We start from the raw sequence: 26,938 nt of genomic DNA, 5'->3' as shown, positions 1-26,938 counted from the left end.
ACCTTGGCCACAAGGCCAAGATGGGCCTCTGTCTCCCAGCCTCTGTGGGAGGGTAGGAGTCTAACTTCAATGCATACCAGTTAGCAAACCCAGATGGATTTCACATGAACCAATGCTGTCTTCTTGCCTTTTGTCATTTTTCAGTTTCCTAACTCTACCAACTCCCTACTTGCCTCCTTCTCTACCCCTCATTCTCCCTTTAAAATGCCCAGTCACCTCTGTATAAATCAAAGTTGAGTCCAGTTTATCTTGGACTCTTTTCCTTATTGCAATAGCATATTACTGATTAAAATCTGTCCTTACCACTTTAACTAGTATCCAGCTTTGTTTGTTTACCATTTATGCTGTTAAAATAACCAATTTCAGAGCTATCTCATATGGAAAGAAAATGGTTCTTGGCATATAAATTAACCATAGTCAGGTTGCCTGTGAGCACAACTTTTATTTGACTACAGCGTCCAGAAGAAGAGAAAATGTACAAATTCCAAACCTACAGAGGGAACATTTAAATGTACTGAAGGACCGGGGGCCTGCTAGACTGGGAGCTTCTGATCAAGTACAAGCCTGAACAGCACGGTATGGTGGAAATAGCATGGGCATTATTGAAGACAAGGAGACCTGGCTTTCCCCACTTACAAGCTTTTGTGACCCAGAGCCTTAGTTTCCTCATTTGTCAACTGGAAGTCACAGTGCCTGACTCAAACTGCCTGCCTTCCTCATACCAAGGGCTCCTCCAAAGTCATTTTTTCACAGTTAAATCCAAATCTTTAGCATCCTGCAAAGTAGAATCCATAAGTACATGTATTTAGGCTCCAGGATAATCTCTTATTAATTAATCAATGTTTCAATGGTCAATTAAGTCACACAGGATATTTTTTTTTAAGACAAGTACAATTTATTTCTATGTTATATTTCATATCACAAGCTGAACCACAGAGGCTGCCTGTCAGTACACTACCTTGGGTCCTTTCTCTCTGACCAGACTGCTAGAACATTCTGTACCATGCTGGCTTAAACTCCCCATTTGTATCCTCTTATAGGTCATGAAACTCTGTGAGAATCTGATAAAATTATAGGCTCTCTTAAGAAGAATGCACATACACATAATAAGCACACAAATTCAGCACACAATTTTGAGGAGTTCAGAGACTCCCTGAAACACATTCTTGGGTTCTGGCCGAAAACCCTGATCTAAACCATTGCCTGCAGAGGGCAACAGGGCAACTGGAGCCCACACTGAGAGCTGCATTCGGGAAAGCTGGGGACACTGTAAAACTTGATTAGTTTTTTGAAGGCACTTTTCTTTAGCATCATCATTTCTTCTGGAAACCTAGAGAAGATTCTGGCCCTAGAAGAGCCCTTCACAGAGCCATCTGTGGGCAGTGGCTTCTGAGCACTCACAGGCATGCTGTTGCAACTGAAGGAACGCACTGCCTTCTTCTTATTTTGCACGGACAAATAATTGAACAGGAAGGAGGACAGCTTGTGCTTGGTGACATCCGGGGCCTCTTCTGAAAAGCAGTCATCGTCAAGTGGGTCCAGCAGGGTTTCAAGATGGCAGCTGTCTTCCTTTCTCACAGGACTGGCTTCCACATGTTGAGGCTGCTTGATGATCTTCCTGGCCTGGGCTGGGTCATATCCAGCCCCACTGACAGACTGAAGGGACATCCCATTGGCCAAGGCTCTGGGTCCCATGGTTTGGGAGATGAGGTTCCCAACCTGAGGGCTAGGTTGGGAAGTACAGTGCTGACTCATGATAAGAGTGGCAGCATCTCGAATGAGATTCCAGTCTCTCAGGATGTCATCTCTGGTGGTGAACTGGGATGTCACAGTGAAACGAATAATCAGTTTGTCCTGGATAGTGGCCGGAATGAGGAAGAGACGACCATCTCTAGCTAATTCCTTTAATACACTTTCTGTGAGACAATTAGGACCCTGTTTGAAAAATAAAGAAAGTGAAGTCTATATTACATCCCCAATAAGCATCCCCAGAAGCCCAGCATTTATATTTCCAAGAGGCTAACCAGCCAATACTATTAATCATAAGCCACAGAAGATGGCATTACCTTTAGACGAAAAACCACCAGGCCAAGGTGCCTCTTGGCAGGAATTTCAAAGAAAGGGTCATTTCTGACCAGAGATTCAAAATATTTTGCCATTTCAGTTCCCTAGAAGTGTAAGTAGAGAACAGAGTTTAATAATCAGACAAGGGACAGTTCCGCATAAACTTTCATTCTGCTAAACGGGTTTACACCAGTGACACCTTTGAACTGCAGAGTTGTGAAAGTCTTCTGCCTGAGTTTCTTCTCCATTTGATTTTGTTTATAGTCCAAGCTAGAAAACCTCCAGTGGCTCCCTATTACTTGTCACATCAGATTCATCTCAAGAAATCACTTCTGAGGGCTCTTTTTCAACTCGCCCCCAGAACAAGAAGGCATCAATGCAATCTGGCCTCATATCTTGGTTTCACAGCTTTTTGACTGGTTGAGGTGGCAAGCGAGGGCAAAAACCCAACCTATTCTCTGCATTCCCAGCCACATACCTCGTGTACCAGCTGCATCTGCCCAAAGGAAGACATCCTTGTTTTTACGGTATGTAGAGGCACCATGGGACTGTCAACAGCTGTGCCCTCACCCTAAGCCTACATCTTTCCCTCACCTCTCAAACCTTTTCAAATCTTATACCTCAAATGCTATTTCATTTCCCCCACTTTTTTTTTTATATTACACAGGGTACATATTTTTACATATCCTCCCCACATACATCACAGAAAACTGAACCAGTTTATCAAGTATAGAATTTCTATTTGAGATGATGGAAGAAGTTCTAGAAATAGTAATGATGGTTGCACACATTGTGTGTGTACTTAATGTTACTGAATTGTACACTTAAAAATGGTTAAAGTGAAATTTTTATGTTATGTATATTTTACCACAATAAAAAAAATGGAAAGCTTTGTACCATATTAACCTTTCATTGAAGTTTATGTCATTTTTTTTTAAGTTTCCTTTTTTTTTTTTTAACCTAGGATTATTAACCAAACAAGGGCAGGTCTTAACTTTTCTTTCATTTTAAAAAAATTTCTTCAAGCATCCGGAAGGATCTCAATAAAATATTTGCTAAGTAATTGCTATCACCTGGTTCTCATTGAATCACCTGGTTTTCGGACTTGATACTTGATTTCAAGAGAACTCAAAAAATTCAGCTAAGCACATCTTTGACCACATTGAAGCAAGTTGCTGCAAACCTCATCCAGACCCCTTTCTTTCTGGGAGAGACCACTGTGTAGTCTATTTAAAATGGTCTCCAATCACTGCCCAAGAAGTTTTCATTTGCAAGTCCTAAAGCTCTGAGAGAAGGCACCCTTCTAAATGTTTTCTGTTTTATACTTTTGCAATTCATGTTCTAATTTCGCCAGGATTCTCCCCATATCTCCTTCCCCTCCAGGCCAACTTCCACCCACCTGCCCTACCAATTTTGATCTTTCCAAGTAAATGTTTCTTAACTCTACATGAGTACCATTAAGACATCTCAGGTACAGACCTAGAGTCAGGCTAGGTAAGGACCATGAAGCTGACACTTTTGAGCAAAGAGACCCAGAAGTCATCTTTGTCCAACTTCTTCATTTTCCTAGGAGGGGCTGAGAGAAAATGACTTCCCCTAGGTACAAGTGGCAGAATGCAGGTCTCCGGGTCACCAAGCACATGCTCCTCCCACCATGCTCTACTGCTTCCTACAACATAAGCTGTTCGCAACAAGGTAGAAACAGGGGCCAAGGGAAAAGGGAAACCACACAGCATCCCTGCACCAGAAACCACTTTTATGGACGAATAAAAAACCTGCTGCTCCCAGTGTCCTGAACCACTCTAGGTCAAGGGTGGGCAAACTATAGTTCCAGGCCAAATACAGCATCCCCCAACCTGTTTTTGTAAATAAAGCTTTGCTGAAACATAGCCATGCCCCTTTGTTTATGTATTGTCTATGGTGGCTTTTGGGCTAAAATGGCAGAGTTGAGTAGTTGCAACAGAAACAGTATGGCCTACAAGGCCAAAAATATTTAGTGTCTTTTACAGAAAAAGTTTACTAATGCCAATTCTAGGTGACAGTAAATGATTGGTGATGATGATGATGACAATGATATGTTGTCATTAGAAGAAGGGGGAAATGGAGGAGGAAGGGAGAGAAGGAAGAGGAAGTAGGAGAAGGAGGAGGAAGGGAAGAAAAAAATATTCATCGACTGTTAGCTGAGCATTAGGCCCTGTACTATAAATAAGGTCTGTATATGTATTATCTCATTTAATCATCACCATAAACCACTGAGAGAGGTATTACCATTTCCCATTTTATAAATTAGAAAGCCAAACACAGAAAGTTTAAGTAAATTGTCTAAGATCACCAAACAGTAGGTAGAACTAAAACACCAAACCCAGATTCCATTTTCTAAAGCATTACTGTATTACAGAGGGATACACAACTTGGTTTTCTATAACCTTCAAGAGCTCACATAGTAGAAGATAGCCCAAAATTGTGAAGAGAGAAGACCTTCCACTCTTGAGCAGGGCAGTATGGGGCCGGTCTGGGTGACCACCCCAAGCATTGTTGTAAGAATCTAATAAAACACTATAAGGTATTTTTAAAATTTAAGATGCTATGCAAGTCATAATTGTGAGCACAGTCAAGTTGAAGAAATAAAATTAACTCACATCAAACAACTCTGTTTTAGTTCCACCTCTTACTGTTGTGGGACATTGGTAATCTTTGAGCCCAGTTTTGTAAGTGCGCTTGAATAGGTGATCTTAGGAATGACAAGGAAGCAGTGACTGGGACAGATGGAATAGTCAGGAAAGCTCCTGGGAGAAATGGAACCTAAACCATTAATAACATATAGAGAAGAGAGAGCAATCCAGGAGGGCAAAGTGAAGGTGAAGGTGCAGAGGCAGGCTGAGGATACAGCTGAAATGGGTCATTGAGAAGCCTGAGCTAAAATAAAGGCTGATAACCAGGTCCTTGAAAGCCAGGCCTAGGAGTGTGGGGGAGCTGATGGGAATTCAGAGCTTTGACATGTAAGGGGAGCATCAGGGGAGTTGACCAGCACCTACACATTGAATACCCAGTCCTAAGAGTTTTCCTGATGCCTTGTAACCTCCACCGTCTTCATTCCTCAGCCACTACCTCCAATCATGGGTCTGAGGATTTAGAGTACAAAGTGCCTAACATCCCTCAGTATCCTAGGTGACACTCATTGATAAATGTCCAGTTGACAAATACCTTGACATTTATTACAAATGTAAAATTACCAACAGTAAACCAGTCTTTGTTACTGCTTCAACCATCTTATTTGGTTTTGTGTTTACTTAATGAAGATGGAATTCCTAAAGGAAAGGTAGATGGACAGAGTAATAAAGACAATGTCTTTGGATTTATCTAATGCCGTGGCTTTTACCAATGGCTTTGTCTTACTCATAGGCACTCAGAGAAATGAGAGAAAAACACTGCTGGCCAAAGTTCTCAGTGAAGTCCCACCCCTTTCATGAAGAATATGACAGAGAGACAATGCCTGTCTCACCTCTGGGTCTTGTTTCTAGCACAATGATTTTTTTGTTGCTGTTTTCGAATTGAGTCAAAATAAATTGTACCAAATAGACTTTCAGTAAATACCTACTGACACGATGCAGAGATGTTTGTTCCAGACTTGGTAGGTCTACCTCTCACAGCCAGAAGAGCCATGTCTCAGGTGTAACCATAATAGGGACTCAAATTTTCAGACTGCTGTGATAATCGGAAAATTCTTAAAAGGATATACTCCTACTGTAGACACACTAGCTGCCCTGTGATTTATTTTCTTTCTCTCTCTGCAAACCAGGCACTGGGAGCATCACTCCCAGGTGCTTGATGATAGCAGAAGGAATAATGAGACACTTATTCAAGGGGACAGACAGCAGATAGCCCTTGGTGTCATGTTCTGCTCAGTGTCCCTCTAACAAAGAAATGGCTACCCTAAATAATCAAGTCTCAGGAGTCCAAGAACAGGCTCAGACACCTGAGCCAACACCACAGGTCCTCTGGGCAGAAACCAGCCTTCCTCCCCATGAGGACACATAGCAAGACTACATACATGTCTGACGTGTGCTTGAAGATTCTTCACCCCAAAGGACCGAATCACGAACCAGAGTTTAATAGAACGAAACCGCCGGCTCAGGGGGATCTGCCAGTGCTAGAACAAAGGAACACAGTGCTCATGGTTAGAGGCAAGGGCACTGCTCCCTCATGCACTCCTCAGATTTATCATCCCCTGCTTGCCCAGACCTCCAGGGACAGAAAGTGTCACCATGACTCCCAAAGCTGTTGCTAAGGAGAAGCTAAGGCAAATTATCCCAAGGCTGCCCTGTCATGTGACCAAGTCATGGTGAAGGTGGCCAGTAGTTACCCTTGTCCAAGAGCAGGACAAGTGGAAACCAAGTCCATGGCCCTGAACAAAGGAGAAGGCATTTTCCTTCAAACGCTGCTTTAAACATTTCATCTCAGGCTGAAATTCAAGATAGGGGCAATACATGTTTTCTCTAAAAGAACCTAAGTTTCTTGAAGTGCAGAGAATAAAGTTCTATTTCTATTCCCCCCTGTAAAATGTAAAGTATAGTGGTCAAGAGCTGGGATGCAAGAGCCCCACAGACCTGGGTTTCTCCTCCAGCTCTGCCAGTTACTATCTGTGACCTTGGGCATTGCTGCCTCACTGGCTCCTGGTGAGACAGAGAATGGACAGCACTTCCGAAGGCAGGAAAAGAACCAATGCAAAGAGCCTCGCAGGAAGTTGTCAGCAAGTGTTGGCTTTTTAGATGATAAAAACGTGAGCTACAAATCACAGCAGGATTTCTGCCTAGGACCAAGATAATCAGTATTTAACCTCTCTGTCTTGTCCTGACTTCATCCTGTGACACCCCTGTGCCCACAAGAGGCATCACTCCAGCTTTCAGATTTGAAATGAACATCCACATTTCGGCCTCTGTTTAACCAAAATTGACCCTTTGTTCCTGGTGACCAATTCAACAGAGCTCAAAGTTCAAGGTTCGGGGGGCACCATAGATCTAAACATTACCAAGCCAATTTCAAACTGATTTCGCAGATCTGAAAACAGACCAGTGGGTTTGGAAAACATTGGAAGTTAACCTGATGAGTAAGGTGGTTTCTAATGACCTCTTCCTCCGATGGTCAGAAAGTAAATGTCAGAATACTTCACCATAATTTCTGTTGACTAAAAATAAATATTTGTCCCACTGAGTATTTATCTACTCATCCACAGGATTGCCAAATCCTCAAAACTGTACTCACCTTCACCGTTCACCCTTGTTTCCTGACCCGGCACGCTCCCTTTGGGGACATTCCCCCTTTGTTGATGGACAAGGTTCTCCTACATCAAATACTAAGCCTTTTGTTTTTTAAGCAAAACATTCTAGTGGTGAGGACTGGCTTGGGGACTCATTCACCAGAAAAGGGCATCAAAACCTGGACACAGGACAAAATTTCTGTGACAGAGAAAGCAGTCAACTCTATACCCCTTGTTAGATAAACACTCTAGGAGAATAATGAATGGATAATAGGAGCCTTCTCTAAAAATATTGTTTCTCAAATTGTTATGGCCAATTGACTGCTTTATCTCACCAGCAAATTAAAATGAGAGGCAGAGGGGTGCCTGGATGTCTCCATTGGTTGAGCATCCAACTTCGGCTCAGGTCATGATCTCCCAGGTCTTGGGGTCGAGACCCGCATCGGGCTCTGTGCTGACAGCTCAGAGCCTGGAGCCTGCTTTGGATTCTGTGTGTCTCCCTCTCTACCCCTCCCCATTCACGTTCTGTCTCTCAAAAATAAATAAATGTTAAAATAATAATAATAATTTTTAATGAGAGGCAGAGATTATTTTAATTTTTATTTCTTCATACTCTTTCGTATACCCGGTTTTTCCTCTGGCCATTATTCCAAACCCAATCCATGCTGACCCAGCAGGGTGGTTCTAGCTGATATTTTCTGTTAGAGCAGGAAATTTGGACTTACAAAGAATGACATGGATCTTCTTGAACTCGAGACATCCCCAAGCCTCCTCTGTGTCCTTGCAAGGTTTTGCAGGTCTCCCTTGCCAAAGGAAGATAATGCCCCATCCACTAGTGGGAGCTGGATGTCAGAAAATCTAGCCCTAATTTTAGGTGGTGCCAGGGCCTAAGGATGAAGTCCCTAAGTCTTCTCTCCCAGGAAGGTGCTCTGTTTCTGGTTTATCTCAAACATGGCTGGCCTTCAATTTAAAGCTACAGCAACCTGAGTGAAAAGGAGTTTGGGTCAGAACAGCAGTGAAGACTCCCAGGATCACAACAAACAGAAGCTTCAATTTTCTAGGACTTTCTTTGAGACTTGAAAATTAAATCCATACAGTTAGAGGGGGGGAAGGAAAAGGATACAGCAATACCTTCTGGATGTAGAAATATAAATAATAAGGCTAAGAAATATAAATAACCAGTGCTAAGAAAAGTTTAATTCAATATTTTTGTAAGTTATCTGAAAGAGAGAGAGCACCATTAAATCTCCAAACTGATGGGAATGAACCACAGGAACATCTTGAGATACCGGTGTGAACAAACAGACAAAACAAAACAAAAAAAGTAACACGAGATCCAAAGTGGGCCGAGGTAAGATAATACTCTACAATTATGATCCAAATTCACTTATAGGAGGATGGGCACCATTTCACACTCAAGAAAGAAACAACTTAGAATTACCCTTAAAGATACCTGCCCCTTAGGATGCTGGGGGAAAAAATTTTTTTTTAATTAAAATTTTCTGAAAACCTACCAGACAGGGCAATGGAGATGAAAGAACCATTATTTGTCTATTTTTATCAACTTCTACAGGGTCTGTAAGCTTACTACCTGCAATGGCAATCAACAGTCTCAAAAATCTAAAGGAAGTGTAAACTGGCCTGAGGGAGAATAACCAATAAAAATCAGGAGATGACAGAGCTATTAATTTACGACTAAATGGGCAACACATCTCAGCTGCCCAAGGAGACAAGACAGAACCATCTCTTTACAAACTAAATCTCACAGACATCAGGCATTGCTCTCTCCACCTCACTGCATTAATTCATTTAATCCTCACAACAAGCCTAAGAAGCCAATATTGTCATCATCCTCATTTTACAGATAAGGAAACCCAGAGAGAGAAGTTAAGTCATTTGACTAAGGCCACACAAGTTAACAAATGGAGGAACAAGGTGGAATAAGGGGGAACACAGGCCATCACCCTTTAGCACCTAAATGCTTAACCATTTTGCTATAGCAAATCTCTACAGCTTAAGAGTTTTTAGGAATATTAGCCCTACTGTTTATTGAGCATTTGGCACATTCCCAGTACTGTGTTAAGTGATCTACATGTACATTCCCATTTCAGCCTCATGATACCGTATCAAATCCGTGCCAGTGTGCCCATTTTACAGATGAGGAAGCCACAGCTCAGAGAGGGCCGTTAAGTTTCTCAAAGGCCCACTGCTGGCATGGCATTTCAAACCAAGCTCATCTCTCTCTGCTCTGCTGCCTCCCTTTGGCCACGGATATATAACTGGTTTACATCTCTGTCTTCCCTACAATTAAAGGAAAGGCTTGTCTTCAAACTGAGGAGTAAATCTGAAAAGATTGTTTCCACAAGAGTCAGTACAGGCTGAAACTGTGGGCAGGTTCAAGAGACCGAGCAAGGTACAGCTAGTTGGGATGGCCAGGACTGCTCAGAGGCGTCCAGAGCTCAAGAAGTTTGGTCCCTGTGCCCCATCACCTCCCATGGAGCCTCCCACCTTGTCTCTGAGGGGACAAGAGATAAAAGCGATTTAAGCAAGGATCCTCTTTCCCTACCCAAGGAAACTCTCCACCCTTCCCCGATGCTGGGCAGTAAGCAGAAAAGATTATCCAAGATGGAGACAGAAGGGAACTGATCCACTCATGATAGAAAAGACATTTCTGGGAATTAAGGAATGCCACACATACTCAGGAAATGTGCATACTACCTCAGAGGTTGGTCTCATTTTCTAGGCTTTTTAACAATTTTCTGGGTTTCATTGCATATACTTAGAAACCAAAGGCATACAGCAGTATATTATGGGATGGGCTCACAGTGTGCTAATTTCAAACAGGAGCCAACATAAAAAAGACCCTCTGGGGCCAGGTGCAGCCAGTTTCCATCTCAGAGGCCACCATTCCTGGCCACTCACCATGAAGTCAGTGGCCATGCCCGAGTTGGCATGCCTGAGGTAGATGGGGTTCACGCTGAAGGTCTGCTGCAGCTTGTACTTGTCCTTGACCCTGTGGGTTTCCAAATGGGATTAGTGGCTGAGGCCTCTGCAGAGGAAGCAAGGCTTGCCCATGGGCTAGAAGCTTGGCTGTCACACTCACCAGAACCCAGTACAGTCAAAGTGCACCATCATCCACTTGGAAGGATTAAAGGTGAAGGAATCGGCATACTCGATGCCCTTCAGAAACCCCCGGAACTCGGGGCACAGGAAGGCAGTGCCTGCGTAGGCAGCATCGATGTGGAGCCACAGCCCCTCACTGGCACCTGGGGAAGCAAATGTCACCCGGCTGGGAGGCAGGACTGGGGGTGGGAGTAGGGGTTGCCACCAGCCAGCTCAAAGGCATCTCTCTCCCTGTGCAGGGGCTGGTGGGCTTCAAGAGAAGAGAAGAAGGGATGGTCCGCTATGGCTGGAGGATGTGGAGATGGGAGCAGGGGGGCACATCAATGGGAGTGGAGCCTCCTAAAGGGAAAGTCCACAGAACCGTACCTGGCCTTTTTCTCTAACTGGCCAGAGGGTTGACATCTTCTTGGCATCAACCTAGAAGTTCCTGGCACAGAAACTAACTTCCCACCAGCCCAGATGTTAACGCATCTAACACCAACTTTAGAGAGGGGACGTCTCTCTTTCCTAGTGGATTTCTTGCTTGGGGACTTTAAACAATCTGCTTTAGGTCTCTTCTCTGCCTTTATCTTCTCCTATGGCTTCCCCTAGCCTACCATTTTCCTTTCCTTAGCCTATAAGAGAAAATATTTCACTGTGCCTCATTTACCCTGGGTTTTGCATATAGCTTACTTTGAGTAGATTTCAGCATACAACTGAGAGGGCAAGAAAACCTGGAGACCTCCCAGTGTTGTCTCCTGACAGGATGCAGGGCAGGGGTCGAGGAGCAGCTCTCTAACCCCTCGCCCACCACTGGGAAAAGCTGTGACCTGACTGCCTAGGAGAAGGCATTTGTGAGCTGTGGTGGCTCTTCTTACTCTCTCTGCAATGACCAAGGAGGATCATTCCACAGAGCTAGTTTTGGGTTCTTGCTCTAGGGAACATTCTGAAGTTCATTACTTGTTTTCCTAGCCAGACAGGGCAGACACTTACAGATGGGGCCCAGCTCTGACAGGCAGTCAAATGCACAGACCCCTGTGGTCCCCAGCGTTGCACACACCTGAAGGAAAATAAAGGAAGTTAACGTGGGAGGGTGGGCTCGTGTGACACATTTGGCCTGAAACAAAGATTCTAACCACAGGTATTCTCTACCCCACCCATCCCACCTCAACAGTATGTGTTTCACATTACACTTTACCAAGACCCACAGTGAGAAATATATTTTATAAAGCAATCTAGTACATATATATGTGTGTATTTGAAATAAAAGTCTCACCAAACAATACATACTCTGGCTACAGATAGTCTCTATTCTACTTATTTTTTCTTATGCGGGTTATGATCCACAGAATTTATTTCCTAACACACCAACAAACAATAACTCATAATTTGTAAAACATTGTATTTGACAACATCTCTGCTTTTCTTTGCAGCAGGTTACTTGCCTGAATTCTGCCCATACTCCTTCCTCACCTCCAGGTTCTAAAATTCTAAGCTTAGAACACATTCTGACTTACAAAGACAGGCACCAAGCCCCTCTCCTTGTCCTCTTTGATGGCTTTCTGAAGAGCTTCCCCTCGGAGTGAGAAGTTGTCATCCACAGGCAGAAATTTCATCTTCACAAGAGAAATCAAACCAGCTTTTTCTACTGATGAGTGAGCCTAGGACCATGGACACCTGTTAGCAGTGTCATCCTGGGATGAGCAGCCCCCTGTCCCCCTGCCAAAAAACATACTGCTGAAGCCAGACTAAAGAAATCAAAACTAACATTTGTGTGTCTTCCCCTTCGGTTCCTGGAGACTACCTCCAAGGCCTGCACTGCCCTGAGCTCCAGCATACTCATGTCTAGAAAAAAATTACTCAAGAGCTAAGACTCCAGAAGCCAAGCCCTAACCCCAAGGTTTGGCCTGTATTGGGCAACTCACCTGGTCAGAGGCATAGGCAATGAGCCGGGCGTTTAGGGAGGACTCGTCTGCCCCAGGTTCAGAAGCTATCATTTCTAGGATTTTGTTCTTCCTTGCTGCCAGCAAGGCAATCAAGGTGGACTCACTGACTGTGCTCTGTAATGGAAAAAGGATTACCAGTGGCAGCCTCTCCTTGAGTTCTCTGGGCATATTCCCCAGGCTTCTAGGTGTGGTGTGGTGGTGGTGGTGGTGGTGGTGGTGGTGGTGTGTGTGTGTGTGTGTGATAGCCATTCCTAAGAAGGGGCTCCTGCCAAAGGGGCTGTCCTTCCTCCTGACTCTCAGGCCTATTCCACATTCTCCCTTCACAACACCTTGTGCACTCCTGGGACACCTCCCTCTCCTCTCATTTTCTAGGGAGGTAATGAAAGCACATTTTCACCTAATACCAACCTCTTTATTCAGAGGCCACAGAGACCAACAGGAGAATGTTCAGCCTCAGCTAGGTACAAATTTGCTTACAGATATGTTTGCTCCCCACTTAAAACTTGCTGAACATAAAGAACTTTCAGTTTCTTAGGAATGGCAACAGTTTGTTTCTAAAGGCATAATCCAGAGAGAGAGGTCCTGGACTATGTGAGAGGCTAGTCACTTTGGCCTTGATTCTGTTGCCAATGGCTCTTGTGACCTTGGGTTAACATTGCCTCTCTGGAAGATTCTTTTCCATCTATAAAATGGAAAGCATCCCTCTGGCTGCCTCCCAGAGTGGGAGGATTGATCATCCAAATGAGGGTTGAATAGGATTTCATTCTGGCCACATGATTATGGGAATCCTGTGTGCCCCCTCAGCAACCGTACAGAAATCTTGGTTTCTCATCATTCATTCACTCAGTCTTTGGTGCCTTTGCTTCTTGAAATCTTGAGGTGACCGACATCTGATAGCTCCTTGTTAAAAAGCCTGGCAGACAGTGTCATGGGGAGTGGTAGAGATCAGATCCCATTAGATATTCAGTAACTGGAAATTACTCTGCAACAAGGAAGTCAGCAGAATAGTAATACTAATAATAATGCCACCTTCCGTCTACATTGCTATTTGTAGTTTACAAAACTTTCTGTGGTCCCTTCGGCTCCTCATAAAACCTCTCTGAGGTTATTGTGACTCCTGTCTACAGATGAGGATAGCAATGCTCAGAGATGTTACAGGACGGAATCAAGTTCACATGGCTGATGAATACAGGAGAAAGCAGAGTTTGTATTTAGACAGGCGGGGGGTCGAATCCTCACTCTTCTACTTATCAGCTGAGCAAGTGGGACAAGTTTTTAATCTCTCTGAGTTTCAGGGCTCTTATCTCAAAAATTAGCGATGATAGTATTTACCTATGGAGTTCTTGAGATAATTAAATGAAAAGCAAGATCGTGTACAGCAGACATTTAGCATGTCTCCCAGATAGAATACCTGAAGCTGTAACTATTTTTGCAAACAATACAGAAGGTCCACAACATGCAGTAATTTGTCTTCCTTGTGAGGATTTTAATCTTGCTGCAAGACTGGAGAGAGACAGGGAGTCACTTAGCTAGCAAATGAGCCCAGCAACCTTTCTGGTTCTCAGCTCAGGGCACCATGGCTGGTTTTATTTTAAGGAAGAGCTCATTGAATGTCCATATCCACTCTGTGAGGAAAACATTATTGTTATTATTCTTAATTATTATTATCTCTGTCTTATAGAATATAAAAGCAGGAAAATTACATACTACAGTGGAATTTAAGAATCTGAGAATTCTCGGAGCATCTGGGTGGCTCAGTCGTTTAAGTGTCTGACTCTTGATTTTAGCTCAGGTCATGACCTCATGGTTCATGAGTTCAAGCCCTGCATCGGGCTCTGCGTTGATATTGTGGTACCTGCCTGGGATTCTCTCTCTCCCTCTCTCTCTCTGACCCTCCCCTGCTCATGTTCTCTGTCAATATCTCTCTCTCTCTCTCTCTCTCAAAATAAATAAACATTAAAAAATAGCTTTAAAGAAAAAAGAATCTGAGGGTTCTCAAAGGTCTCAGAACCAAGCCCTCCTGAATATCCAAGGTTTATAGACGCGAAAGAACCTAGCAATGTGCACGGTCTGTGGGAGGCACTCAGCAAGCTCCATTATGCTGATTGCTCTTGACAAAAAAAGAAATATTTGAGGAACTATCATCTGACAGATATCCAAATGATAGGGTTATATGATAAGATAAATCGATTTATGTCATTAATTTTTCTTACTACCAAGGGTCTCCTGGACCCAGGAGGGAGGGAAAGAAGTTTCTACTTGCCTTTTTTTTTTTTTTTTGTCCATTGGCCATAAGGTGTTAAATAAGACAAGGAAGGGGAGTTGTCAGTTCATAAACTAGGAAACTTGAATCAAGCAATACTGGAAATGTGATAATGTGTTGATTTCTCAATCTTTTTCAAAGGAAAAAGAAAGGAAGTGTGGAGGCGGCAGCAGTGTTAGTGGCGGAGGTGGCAGCCATGACAGTGGTGGCATCAGTGATACTGGCGGCAATCAGGACAGTGATGATGGTAAAGGCAAGAGCGGTGGCAGCGATAGTAGGGCAGTAGATGACATAGGGGAACCTCCACGGAGAACAGGAGAATTGCCTGGGCAAGGGTTCAGCTGATCTTTCACTAGTCAGCCCTCAAGCTGGGAGGAGCTTTGCCAATGGAGGCACCTGCAAGACGCCGCCTCCCTGGCTGCCAGGTTGGTGATGCAGGAAGTGCTCTGGGAGTCCCAGCATTTTTGCCAGCCAGTCCATGACGTTCATCTCCAGCTCCGTGCATGCAGGGCTGGAAGCCTGAAAGAGGGAAAGCAACTTCATCCAGACAGCTCCAGGACACCAAATGCAACTCCACACCGGCCCCAGAAACACATCTGTCTCTGCCCTGGCCCTCCCTGGATCCCTGCACTACCAGTGAGAACCTGACCTATCTTCCCCCTGGAGAAGGGGTCAATGTCAGTCCCTGGGCCCCATTCCCACCCCATCCTTTACCAAACCAAAAAGGGAAGAGAATGTAGGGCTTTGGATTGATGCCACCCTCAGTGAAGTGGAGTCTTTCCTAACTCCAAAGCTCTATGGAGAAACAGCCCTAAAAATGATTGCTTCCATTTGGCCTCCCTAGTCTCTCAAATATCCAGCCAAGTGGCTTTCTGAAGGCCAGGGACAAGTTTTAGGACTAAGAAAGAAAGCACTCCTTCCTGGAAAAGACATCAACACTCCCCCCTCACTCCTCTCAGCCTTCCCTCCCCACAACACACCCTTCAGGCTTAAAATATAAAGCTGTTCTAGGAGGCTTCTGGCACAGTTTAAAGCTGTTTGGTGCTTAGGGGGTTATTAAGGGAAGTCTGAGGCTATATCCCTCACCCCTCAAAGACAAGAACACAGGGGAAGTTGTACCCACAGGCACCAAAGTGCTTAGTTAGGATCACAAACAGTGGGAATAACCGGATCTCGGTCCAAATCTCATCTCTGCCTCTATGAGCTGTGTGAGCTTGGGGAGATGAGTTACTTAAGCCTCAATTTCTTCATCTACAAAATGGGTCACTATTCATGATTCCACAGGGTTAAAGGATAAGATGAGGTAATTTATATAGAGCTTAAGCCCAAAGAATGTAGCCATTGTTAACATTTAACTCGGAACCCACTTCAGAGATCAGGACAAAACATGTCTGCCCCAGGATGTCACTTTCTGCCAGTTGCCACTGGTTAGAGCTACTGCCATCGTTACTCACCCAGGTGAATCCCAAGCAGTTGATGGCATCGGCCAGCATGTCTCCCAGCAGTGATGGCCATGAGGTGAGAGCCGGGTAGTAGGCGTGCATGTGGGGGCTCTGCCAGTGTACCACCTGGAGGCAGAGCACGTACATGTGTGGCACCAGGAGGCTCATCTGGGAGGCTTTCCTCTACCAGACACCCTCTCTGGCAGGGGGAAGCACCCACTCTAGAGATGGGCTGACACTTTTAAGATGGTCCAGTAAATGACACAACTCCGTAAAAATAAAACAGACTCATGGTGTTCTTGCCACCCATATTCCTCATAGTCTAAGCTGCTTCCTCAGTGGAGCATTTGTGCAAAGACCAGAAGGGAATATGCAAAATGAAAACAGGTATAGTAATTAGGGTTGTGGATTCTGGATAGTGTGCACATTAGTCTCCAGTGCTTGTCCCCCATGCCACCCTGCCCGGTAATAAAGAGGAAGAGGAGACTATGAGCTCCAGAAGAATAGGCTACCTGCCTCATCCAGTTTCTTGTGAAAAAAAAAACACCCTTTGGTCTATGGACGCTGAGCTCCCTGGGCACACAGCTCCTGCAGAGGATCAGGATGCAGAGATTCAAAGCTGTCCTTAGCTTCCCAGTGGGGATGGTGAAAGGAGAGAAAAGGGCAGGGGAAGTGCCAGCCCAAGGGCATGGGACCCCCACCTCCAAGTTAACCCCTGAGCCCACAATCAGGTCGAAGAACCAGATGTAAGCAGGAGCCAGGTGGAAAGACAGGGCCCCACATTAGACTCATTGATTATCTAACCTGACTTCATCTCCCTGTTTTATGAACATGCCCTTTTCATTTCATGTTTTTGAGCAATACTGTGTCCCCTGACAGGAAGACACTTCCCCTACTGACAGAACCTTCCAAAACCTGTTAATTCTTAGAAAGGTACTGAATACCCATTTCCTCCACAAACCCTTCCCCAGTTTCCCAGCCCCCTTTGATCCTTTCCCTGAACCCATGGAACATTCTCATTCTAGATAGATGTTCCACCCTACTGAGAACTCATTAGTCAACATCTTAGTGTATCATCGAGCTATTTGGTATGCACAAATTATTTTTATCCCTCACTAGCAAGGGTAGTGTCCTAGACAGTGCAGGTGGTAGGAGGAGCATACGATTAAAGTCCAAGGACACAGGTTTCAGTCTTCCCGTTGTCCCTAACCAGCTGTGTGAGTTTGTAGGTTTATTGTGAAGCTAAGGAGCTTAAGCTCCACGGTCCCATGTTTGCATGGGTCTTTTCCAAGAACCACACTTAATTTTATTTTCTTACAGGGGATCTCAAAATTTATATGTGATTCAGACCCCATAAAAACAAGATAGTCCTCTATACCTTTCTTGACCTCAGTTTCTCATCATAAAATAAATCTTGTTTCCTGGGGCTATCATGTGGATTGGTCTAGGAAGAAATTTGCCAAATGAAAAGCACTAATGTTCATGGTAAGTTAGTCACACGGTAATAGACACATCATTTATCCTGACTTGACTCAGATAATCAGACCTCTTCCTCCGATTTTCGCCAGACTAAATGTGTTCTACCTAACAATATCTCCCCCTTTCCATGCTTTATCTTGTTTAATCCTCACAAGACCCCTATGAGGTAAATTCTACCATTACCCCTGTTTTACAGATGAGAATGAGGGCTGGCTAGTGCGAAGCAGCATCCACGTGATCACACCCACCTCACAGACACAGATAACTGTGCCAAGACAGACATCCAAGGCTGTCTAACCCCACAGCCCAAGCTCCTAAGCAGGATGGTGTCCTGCCTGCTCCCACTGTGCTGCTTTCTCTCCCATATGAAGAGAAGAGGTTTTCCTTTCTTTCTTTTTTTTTTTTTTAATGTTTATTTACTTATTTTGAGAGAGAGTACACAAGCATGTGCTCAAGCTGTGAAGGAGCAGAGAGAGAGGGAGAGACAGAGAGAATCCCTAGCAGGCTCCGTGATGTTGGCACAGAGCCCAACACAGGGCTCAAACCCACAAACCGTGAGATCCTGACCTGAGCGAAAATCTGGAGTTGGACGCTTAACCAACTGAGCCACCCAGGCGCCCCTAGTAGAGGAAGTTTTTCTAAAGCAGAAGGACAGTTATTGTTTGTGTCACGGCATGGAGAGAAAAATCAATCCAGTCTTCAATGAGGGGCTGGTCAGAATGAGAAAGCAAAGGGCCAACTGCTTTCACGCCATCTCTCAGAGGCTGGTACGGCCTGTGAGATTAGATGGAAGACGGGGCCCTCATTATCAGTGTCCTTAGTGACGGTATTTTGGAAACCCCAGAGAAGGGCTTCCATCCCCTGGCCCTATCAAGAGCCAATTATCTGTCCTTGCAAGACAAATATGATAAGATAGGCTAGAGGAACACTTATCAAAAACAGGCAGACCTCTGGGTCCAGAAGTGAGTCTCTTTGACCACACACCCCCAGCAACTGCTGGAATTGCAATCAAACAAATCAGCTCACTTCCGCCTCTTCTGACAGTTGCTCTCAGTCTCACTACGAAACTACAGTTGGCCCCTCAGGAGATTACACTTTACAGAATGAAATCCATGAGATAATCTTATCGGGGAGCTAGCTTCCTTGGTAAAGCTTTACGATAGGGAAATTTTCAAAAGATGCTTATGAAATAGGCTGAGTGGTCAGACAGAGCTGTGTATTTGGCTTTGTACAAACTTGCCAACCAATACGTTTGTAGACACTTATTCTGAGTTTAAATAATTTAGCATCCCTGCCTCCAGGCACATTTCTGTCACATCTAAATCTCTTAGAGGATGATGGTTGTAAATCTCAAGTCAGCCTCAGAAAGTCTCTAGACACATGTGGTTTAGGGGGCCCCTGGGTGGGTCAGTCTGTTAAACATACAACTTCGGGTCAGGTCATGATCTCATGGTTCGTTGAGTTTGAGCCCCGCACCAGGTTCTATGCTGACAGTGCAGAGCCAGCCCACTTCAGATCCTCTGTCTCCCAATCTCTTTGCCCCTCCTCCTGCACTCTCTTTCTCCCTCTCAAAAATAAACAAACATGAAAGGAGGGAAGGAAGGAAGGAAGGAAGGAAGGAAGGAAGGAAGGAAGGAAGGAAGGAAGGGACAAGACACGTGTGGTTCAGGACATCAGTGTCCCCGGCAGGCAGAGTGAGGACAGCCTGCTTGTTGGGGTGCTGCTGAAAGGCAGTGCCTGGGTGCGCAGGCTCAGGCTGGAGTATTCTGTCACACACTAGTAGGGATACTAGTACAGGAGAAAGAGCAGAGCTTTTGGACTACGACTGGCCTCGGCTAAAATCTTGGATCTGCCAGCCATGAATTCTGCAACTTTGAGAAAACAATGAATATCCCTGAGCCTCAGTTTCCTCATTTCTAAAACAGGGATTGTAGGATCACTGTGGGATAAAACAGGCTGGCCTGTAATGGGGCTCATCCAGTGCCTGGCATGTGGCACGGAGCTCAGTATAGGCAGCCCTTCTGTGGGAGGGGGACTGGTACACCTTAACACAAGCACCTTGGCATGGCTCCTCGCCCCTGGTGGCCAGGGATGGCTCACAACCCACAGAGGCGGGCTCCAGCTCAAGCACCAGCCAGCCTCTGTCTGTTTCCTGGCCCTGCCAGTGCTGTCACCAGCCTGTACTCTTTGTCACTGGAAAGCTCCTTCCTACTCTTGAAAAGCACCTCAATCATGAGATCCCCCTTGGTAGGGAACGACACGGTTCCAGCCTCACTCAGCATCCTGGGCCTCCCTCCCTGACAGGGTGCCCTCTGAAGGTGTATTCTGGGCCTCCTTCCCTCCCTTCAGTGAGTCACAGCATTCTGTAGGAGAGTCCCTGACTCTCCCAGCTGGGGCTTCAGGGACTGTCTCCAGCCTCCTCTCTCTGTCATGCTATCCACATCGGCCTTTCCCCTCAGACCCAATTTTCATTCTCATCTCATCCAATTAGATTTCCACACATCTGTCAGGCCAGGCCCTGGGGTGTCAGCCTCCTACCCAGCATACAGGTCAGCCCTCACATCAGAAACCTAATTTCGGTCACAGTCCTGGCCCTCTACAGCCCACAGGCCAGGCTTGTGTGTTGGTGTACAAGGGGCAGGCATCCCAGGCTTACCCAAGGCAGGCCTCTCTTCAGGCCTACTGCCCCCCTCCCCCTCCCCCCGCACCTTCTCTGCTCTAAAACCCAGAATCAATCTTTGTGGCAACTGTATCTCACCCCAGGCATGATGATTGGCTCAACATCCCCAAAGATGCTGTCCCAGCTGTCAGGTTCTCTGCTCCCCCCCCGCACCTTCTCTGCTCTAAAACCCAGAATCATCTTTGTGGCAACTGTATCTCACCCCAGGCATGATGATTCGCTCAATATCCCCAAAGATGCTGTCCCAGCTGTCAGGTTCCTCGGGAGCACTGTCAGGCAGCTGGGCTCGCAAGTAACCAGGACGCACGTCTGGAGTCACCCGCCGCTCCCGCACGGTGCTCAGGTACTGGCAGATGTAATCCACCATCTCTTTTCCTACAAGGGGGGAGTAGAAACCAGCCTCATGTCCCCTGTCTGGGCCCGGCCAATTCATGCCTGACCCCCTTGGCTCATGGCCAACAGACTTGGTGAAGACAGAAATGGATTCATGGGCTGATGGGGAGAGGGTCTGATCCCCAGCATCAGCCTTGTCTTCAGAATTTAAGAAAATAAGTGAGGGTGGCGCACCTGGCTGGCTCAGTCAGCACAGTGTGTGACTTCTGATCTCGGGGTTGTGGGTTCAAGTCCCACATCAGGTGTGGAGATTACTTAAAATAAATAATTTTTAAAAAGAGTGAAAAAATAAGTAAGAGGATGAATGAATGGTGGGGGGAGTGTGCGAGTTAACAAATGAAGAAGACGGAAAATCTTGAAGTGTAAAACTCTAGCACTGAAGTAAAATATTTCTTTTTCCTCCCTTTTCCATTATCTATACCAATCTTGATTGTCTCTCCTACCTTTCTTTTCTTCTCAAAAACAGAACATCTAATTAATTCACTACTTGCAGGTTTAGTAGAAACTCTGTGACTCTTTCTATCCAAAAATTGTTACACACACACACACACACACACACACACACACACACACCCTAAATTCCCATGCCATGTTCTGATACAAGCTGAAAAATCTGCTTGCTCACTATTCCCATTGGACCAGTAATTCCTCACTTTTGGACTCATGGGCTTCTTTGAGAATCTGATGAAAACGGTGAGCTTGCACACACAAAAAATATGGTATATAATTTCTGTGGTTCAGGGAATCCTGAAAGCACAACCACACCCAGACTGAGAACGGGGCACTAGCCTGAAGTCTTGGGGAAATGCAAAACCATGTCTTAATCACTCGACTTCTCTCCCTCTGTTTGCACCAATACCTCAATGCCTGGGGCATTTCTTAGATACTCAAAAAAAAAAAAAATTGTCAAACATATGAACAAATAAAAAAGGAAGAAAAAGAGTCAACTCAAATACTCTGGAGCCACTGTAAATTATTTCCTTTTTCTCCCAGACAGTGCCTCTGTCTCTTGCTCTAAGTCTCTCTCTCTCTCTCTCTCTGCTTCTCTCCCTTTCTGTGTCTGTCTCCCTCCCTCTGTCTGTCTCTCTCAATATCTAAAATTCCTCCTTAGTACTCCTTAAGCTTTTCTCTCCCTGAAAAAAATAAAACAGAGAAAAGGAGAGGGACCCCTATTTCTTGTCTCTGCACCAGCTCTGCAAAAATTCTCATGTGCAGGACCAGCTCCAGAAAAAACTGTGAAGGAGACAAAGAGGGATTTCGACACCCTCCTCTCTTCCCTTTGTGCTCTCCTCCAAACCTCCCACAGCTGATGCCTCTTGTGACTGTAGTGGCACCCCAGCAGAGCTCTGAGAGCACTAGACCTTGCCGGCCACTTGTCCAGGGGCCGGCGGAGATGTATTTGTGTTCTCCGCACAGGATACATGTCTACGGGAACCTGCTGACGACTTTTGGGAAGCGATGGAGTAAGCCAGCGCGGGCAGACAGGTAGAGGCTGAGGTGAGTTACGTCTGGGTGGAGGAGAGAGAGGAAAAGTTGCATTTCACATGGGACAACAGCTTACAGCAAACACATTTTAGACGATATAACCTACCAGCGGGGATGAGGACAGAAAAAGCTACGGAGAGAAAAATGGTTAGCAGCTGTCCACTGCTCCCCTTAGCCAGCCACGCCTGAAAACGGGTTAACCATGGCTTCCTTCTCACCACACAAGGGCTCCAGACAGAGTAGCTGCTCACTAAACATTTAGGAAATGAGGGACTACATGAAAGAACAGTGCTGACACATCCACGCAGAGAGAAACGAATATAAAGAAAGGCTTTTGCAGCGACGACAGAATATTGGGGGAAATTTTTGTTGCCACTGCAGAATATGAATTCTTTTCCCCTTTCGCGGATCAGGAATCCGAACCTTGTGTCTGTGGGACCCTGGACCAGAAAAGCGCGACACACGGGGGAGAGTGGACGGAGAGGAGAGTGGGCGTGTGAGGGGCAGGGGGAAAGCCAGGTTGAGAAAAGTTTTAAGTTCCCATCCTGCATTCTTTCCTCAGGAAAAAGCTGCGCGGAAGCCAGCTCGCAGAGGGCAAGTCTGATGCTCCAGTCAAATGACACCCCCAAAACCTAAGGGCGGATCACCAGCACCAGCTGCTGCACGGCACCAGGGTGCCCGTCGCTCACCTCTCTGCCTGTACTCCTCGGGCTCCATCGTGTCCCTCGGGCTGCCGGCCGGCCGCGACTCCTTCTCACAGACAGACACGGAGGAGGTGGAGGATGGGCTCCTGGGCAGCCAGTGTGGGCCCTTTATTTAAAGTGTTCTTTCTTCCACCTTGGCTCCACCCTTCAGAGGCCCTTCCTCTAGGCCTGATTAACTCCACCCTTCCTCCCCCCACCCAGGGCTGGTCAAGAGATCCAGGATAAAAGGCGCTTCTAGATTAAACAGGCCACTTAGCAACCCAGGCCCTCGCGCCAGTCCCCGTCAGTTCTTTCCGCCCCTCCATTCCCACCACAGAGCCCCCGCCTGGGACACAGCACAGCCCGGTAGCCCAGAACAAAGCCGAGGGGAGGCAGAATAAGCCGCACAAGTTTTCCGTTATTCCTCCCGCTACTGCTTCTCTGTCAGCAGCGGGCAGGGAGGAACGGGCACCCCTCAGACAGGCCGCCCGGCCGGCCGGCCGCAGGGCGCTTGGGGACACGCAGATATATATTATCATCTCACGCGATGGGCTTTTTAAATTGCCACTTAACACACTTACCGTTGCAGAGAGATGAGAAAACACAGAGAGGCAAAAAGAAAAGAAATGGAAGCCTCACCCAGACTTTCATGGCTTTTAGCACTTGACAGGGTGCGTGCGTCTGCACGTGTGTGTGTGAAAGGGCAGGCCTCCTCTGCCGCGAGGAGAACAGCGCCTCTCTCTAAGCTTACTTCTGAGGGAAAAGCGATCAGATGCACGCTCTGGTTTCTCTTCAGATAGCATAAATGTTTTGCCATTTACTAAAGATTTCTGTGGAGAGGTGAAGATTGAAAGGTGATCAAATGCTGCGAAATTGCCACATAGGGGCGCCTGTCAGTTAAGCGTCGGACCTCGGCTGGGGTCATGATCTCAGGGTTCTGTGAGTTGGTGAGTTCCAGCCCGGCGTTGGGCTCTGTGCTGACAGCTCAGTCTGGAGCCTGCCTGCTTCGGATTCTGTGTCTCCCTCTGTCTCTGCCCCTCCCCCGCTCATGTTCTCTCTCTCTCTCTCTCTCTCTCTCTCTCTCTCTCAAAATGAATAAACATTAAAAAAAAAATTGCCGAATAGAGTAGACTTGTTTTGTTTTGTTTTGTCTCCTGTCTTCATCTTTCTTGTCCTCTCGATGGTATTAGACAGATACTACTTCCCTGTCCTTGAGGCACACAGTCTCTCTGGGCTTCCAGGAAATGGCTTGTCCTGCTCTCCCATCTACCTCTGTGCTGTCTGTCCCCTCCAATCAGGCTGTGGACGTTGGCACGCATACAGGTTTAAAGCTCGCATCAAATTTTACTATGAGGCCCTCCCAGTTTCTGAGCTCCAAAATCTTTTATCCAATTGCCTCCTTGACAAATCCCTTTGCATGGTGTCAGCCGACTCTGTGTCTGATGAGAACCCTCTCCCTGGTTTGCAGATGGCTGCACTCTTGCTGTATCTTCACATGATAGAGAAAGACAGCACTAGTATCTTCCTCTTCTTATAAGACACTAATCCCATTAGGAAGGCTCCACCTTCAGAAAGTTATCTAAACCTAATTTTCTCCTAATACTATCACTTTGCGTGTTGGACTTCAACATGATGAATTTGGCTGGGGGACAGAAACATGCAGTTCATAACAGAGTGCATCTTAAATCTGGTGAAATCTGAATCAGACCTAATTAATAGTATTGTACTGATGTCAATTCCCTAGTTTTCACGTTTTACTAAAGTTTTGTAAGATGTTTTCCATTGGGAGAAACTGGTAACAGAATGATTCATGGACTCTGTACTATTTGTGCAACTTCTTCTGAATTTATAATTATTCTGAAATAAAGTTTTTTTTGTTGTTGTTAATTGCTACTGAAAAATTTACACCTACTAAGATGGCTATAATCAAAAAGACAGATGGGACTCCTGGCTTGCTCAGTCAGTAGAGCGTGTGACTCTTGATCTCAGGGTGGTGAGTTCAAGCCCCATTTTGGATGTAGAGCATACTTGAAAAAGAAGGAAAAAAGACAGATAATAACAGATGTTGGTGAGGGTGTGGAGCAATTGGAACCCTCATATATTGCTGGTGGGAATGTAAAAATAACATAGCCATTTTGGAAAACAAGTGGTTCTTCAAAAACCTACACATAAAATTCCTTTATGAATCACCAATTCCACTAGGGGGTATACAGTTAAGAAAAATGAAAATTTATGTCCACACAAAAATTTATACATGAATGTTCATAGCAGCATTATTCATAATTGCCAAAATATGGAAACAACCCAAATGTCCATCAACAGATAAATAGATAAATAAAATGTGGTATGTCCATACAAATATTATTTCACAATAAAAAGGAATGAAGTACTGATACATGCTACAACATGGATGAGCCTTGAAAATATGCTAAGTGAAAGAAGCCAGTCACAAAGGACCATATATTGTATTTATATGAAATGTCCAGAAGAGTCAGATCTATAGAGACAGAAAGTAGCTTACTGGTTACCAGGGGCTGGGGCAGGGGAGAAGGAGTTCGAAGTTGACAGCTACGGGGGATAGGGTTTTTTAGGGGGAAGGGGTGATAAAAATGTTTTAAAATTGATTATTTTCATGGTTACACAACTCTGCAAATATGCTAAAAACATTGAATTATTCATTTTAAATGGGGGATTTTATAGTATGGGAACAGCTCAAAAAAGCTGTTGATTAAAAATTTAAAAAAACAGATGAGGAGAATAAGTATGCCTGAGGAGCATAAGATCTTTGAGGAAAAATGGTCTAGTGGATTTGGACTCCAGTGATATGACCAATAGTATAAATCTTTTATAGGACCAGGGGTAGAAAAATAATATTGACAGTGATAATAGCTGACGTTTATTGAGCACATAAAAAGTACCAACCACCAAGTTCAGTATTTTAAATAGAAAAGTTTCAGTTTAGGGGTGCCTGAGTGGCTCAGGCACTGAGCAGTTTCAGTGCCTGAGCTGAAACTGAGTGGCTCAGTTGATTTAGTGTCCAACTCTTGACTTTGGCTCAGGTCACGATCTCACAGTTTGGGGGATCAAGCCCCACATCGGGCTCTGGGCTGATGGCGCTGAGCCTGCTTGGGATTCTCCTTCTCCCTCTCTCTCTGCCCCTCCCCTGCTTGCAGGCTTTCTAAATAAATAAATAAATAAATAAACATTAAAAACAATTTTTTTAAGTTTCAGTTTATTTTCTCTTCAAGTGTTACTTCTGCTCCATTATCTCTCTTCTATTCTTCTGCAACTCCAGTTATGCTATGTTAAAATTTTTTACCTTATCTCATAAATATAACATATATAGTATTTATGTGTGTGTTATGTATTTTATATAAGTTATATAAATTACATGTATAATATATATGTTTTATATATATATATTCTTTTCTTTATTTTCCATCTTCTTGTCTCTTGGAGTTTCAGTTTGAAATGTTTTCTGACCTATCGTCGAGTTCTGTCTTCAGATGTATCTAATATGATAATAAACCTGGTTATTGATTTCTTAATATGTTAAGAACATTTTTCAGTTGTAAAATTTTCATTTGGTTCCTTTTTTACACTTTTCAATTTCTTACCAAATCTTTTAATCTTGACTATTAAGTCCTTGAACATAATAAACTTTTTTTAAAAAATTGCCACTAAACAATGTAAAACACCTGTATAAATGGAAAGACATACCACATTCTCAGAGAGTAAGACTCATCATCACAAAGATATCATTTTTCCTAAGTTAATTTATAAAGTTAACACAATCCCAGTGAAAACCCCAGCAAGAATTTTGGGTGTTCTGTTTTGGAATTCAGTAGCTACTTTTACAGTTCAAAGGAAAAACAAATAAACTAGGATTGTAAGGAAAACTGTAAAGTAAAAAAAAAAAAAAAAAAGGAACTAGAAGATTCTGTTCCTACCAAGAAGGTATTAAAATATATTATGAATCCTCAAGAATTAAAAGAATGAGAAACTGATATATGAACAGACCAAAGTTAGGTTTATTCCTAGGTATCTTATTGTTTTGGGTGCAATTACAAATGGGATAGATTCCTTGATTTCTTTTTCTGCTACATTTCTGTGTATAGAAATGCAACAGATTTCTGCATGTTCA

The 26,938-nt window shown here is 44.7% G+C and overlaps 1 protein-coding gene and 1 non-coding gene across 5 annotated transcripts; one reads left to right on the top strand and one right to left on the bottom strand.

The window, feature by feature from the left end:
• Nucleotides 1-408: 408 nt before the first annotated feature.
• Nucleotides 409-23,792, bottom strand: HDC (histidine decarboxylase). Of its 4 annotated transcripts, none has more exons than XM_015063455.3 (12): nt 23,376-23,791; nt 20,436-20,608; nt 16,087-16,200; nt 15,029-15,151; nt 12,349-12,483; nt 11,941-12,084; nt 11,417-11,483; nt 10,425-10,587; nt 10,244-10,334; nt 6,116-6,214; nt 2,067-2,168; nt 409-1,935 (listed from the first exon to the last, which is right to left on the bottom strand). In XM_015063455.3, the coding sequence occupies exons 1-12, from the start codon at nt 23,443-23,445 to the stop codon at nt 1,192-1,194; spliced, it is 2,025 nt and encodes a 674-aa protein (XP_014918941.1). In that variant the 5' UTR covers nt 23,446-23,791; the 3' UTR covers nt 409-1,191. The 4 variants fall into 4 exon arrangements, with proteins under 4 accessions (XP_014918941.1, XP_014918943.1, XP_053080008.1 ...); XM_015063457.3 differs by lacking the exon at nt 23,376-23,791 and adding an exon at nt 22,801-23,268; XM_053224033.1 differs by lacking the exon at nt 6,116-6,214 and having other exon boundaries at nt 23,376-23,792.
• Nucleotides 23,572-23,686, top strand: LOC113602135 (U5 spliceosomal RNA). Its single transcript, XR_003423497.1, has one exon. It is a non-coding gene; the product is annotated as a U5 spliceosomal RNA (small nuclear RNA).
• Nucleotides 23,793-26,938: the final 3,146 nt, after the last annotated feature.

This window comes from Acinonyx jubatus, chromosome B3 (assembly GCF_027475565.1).
Source record: "Acinonyx jubatus isolate Ajub_Pintada_27869175 chromosome B3, VMU_Ajub_asm_v1.0, whole genome shotgun sequence".
NCBI lineage: Eukaryota > Metazoa > Chordata > Mammalia > Carnivora > Felidae > Acinonyx > Acinonyx jubatus.
Note: the sequence above shows the minus strand (reverse complement) of the source record. Positions and strands in the feature narration are given on the sequence as shown.

Coding starts and splice junctions, on each gene's coding strand:
- HDC (XM_015063455.3), bottom strand. CDS start 23,445: ATGAAAGTCTGGGTGAGGCTTCCATTTCTTTTCTTTTTGCCTCTCTGT. Junction 12,085..12,348: donor TTGCCTATGCCTCTGACCAG/GTGAGTTGCCCA, acceptor CCATGGTCCTAG/GCTCACTCATCAGTAGAAAA. Junction 11,484..11,940: donor GGGGCTTGGTGCCTGTCTTT/GTAAGTCAGAAT, acceptor ATTTTCCTTCAG/GTGTGTGCAACGCTGGGGAC.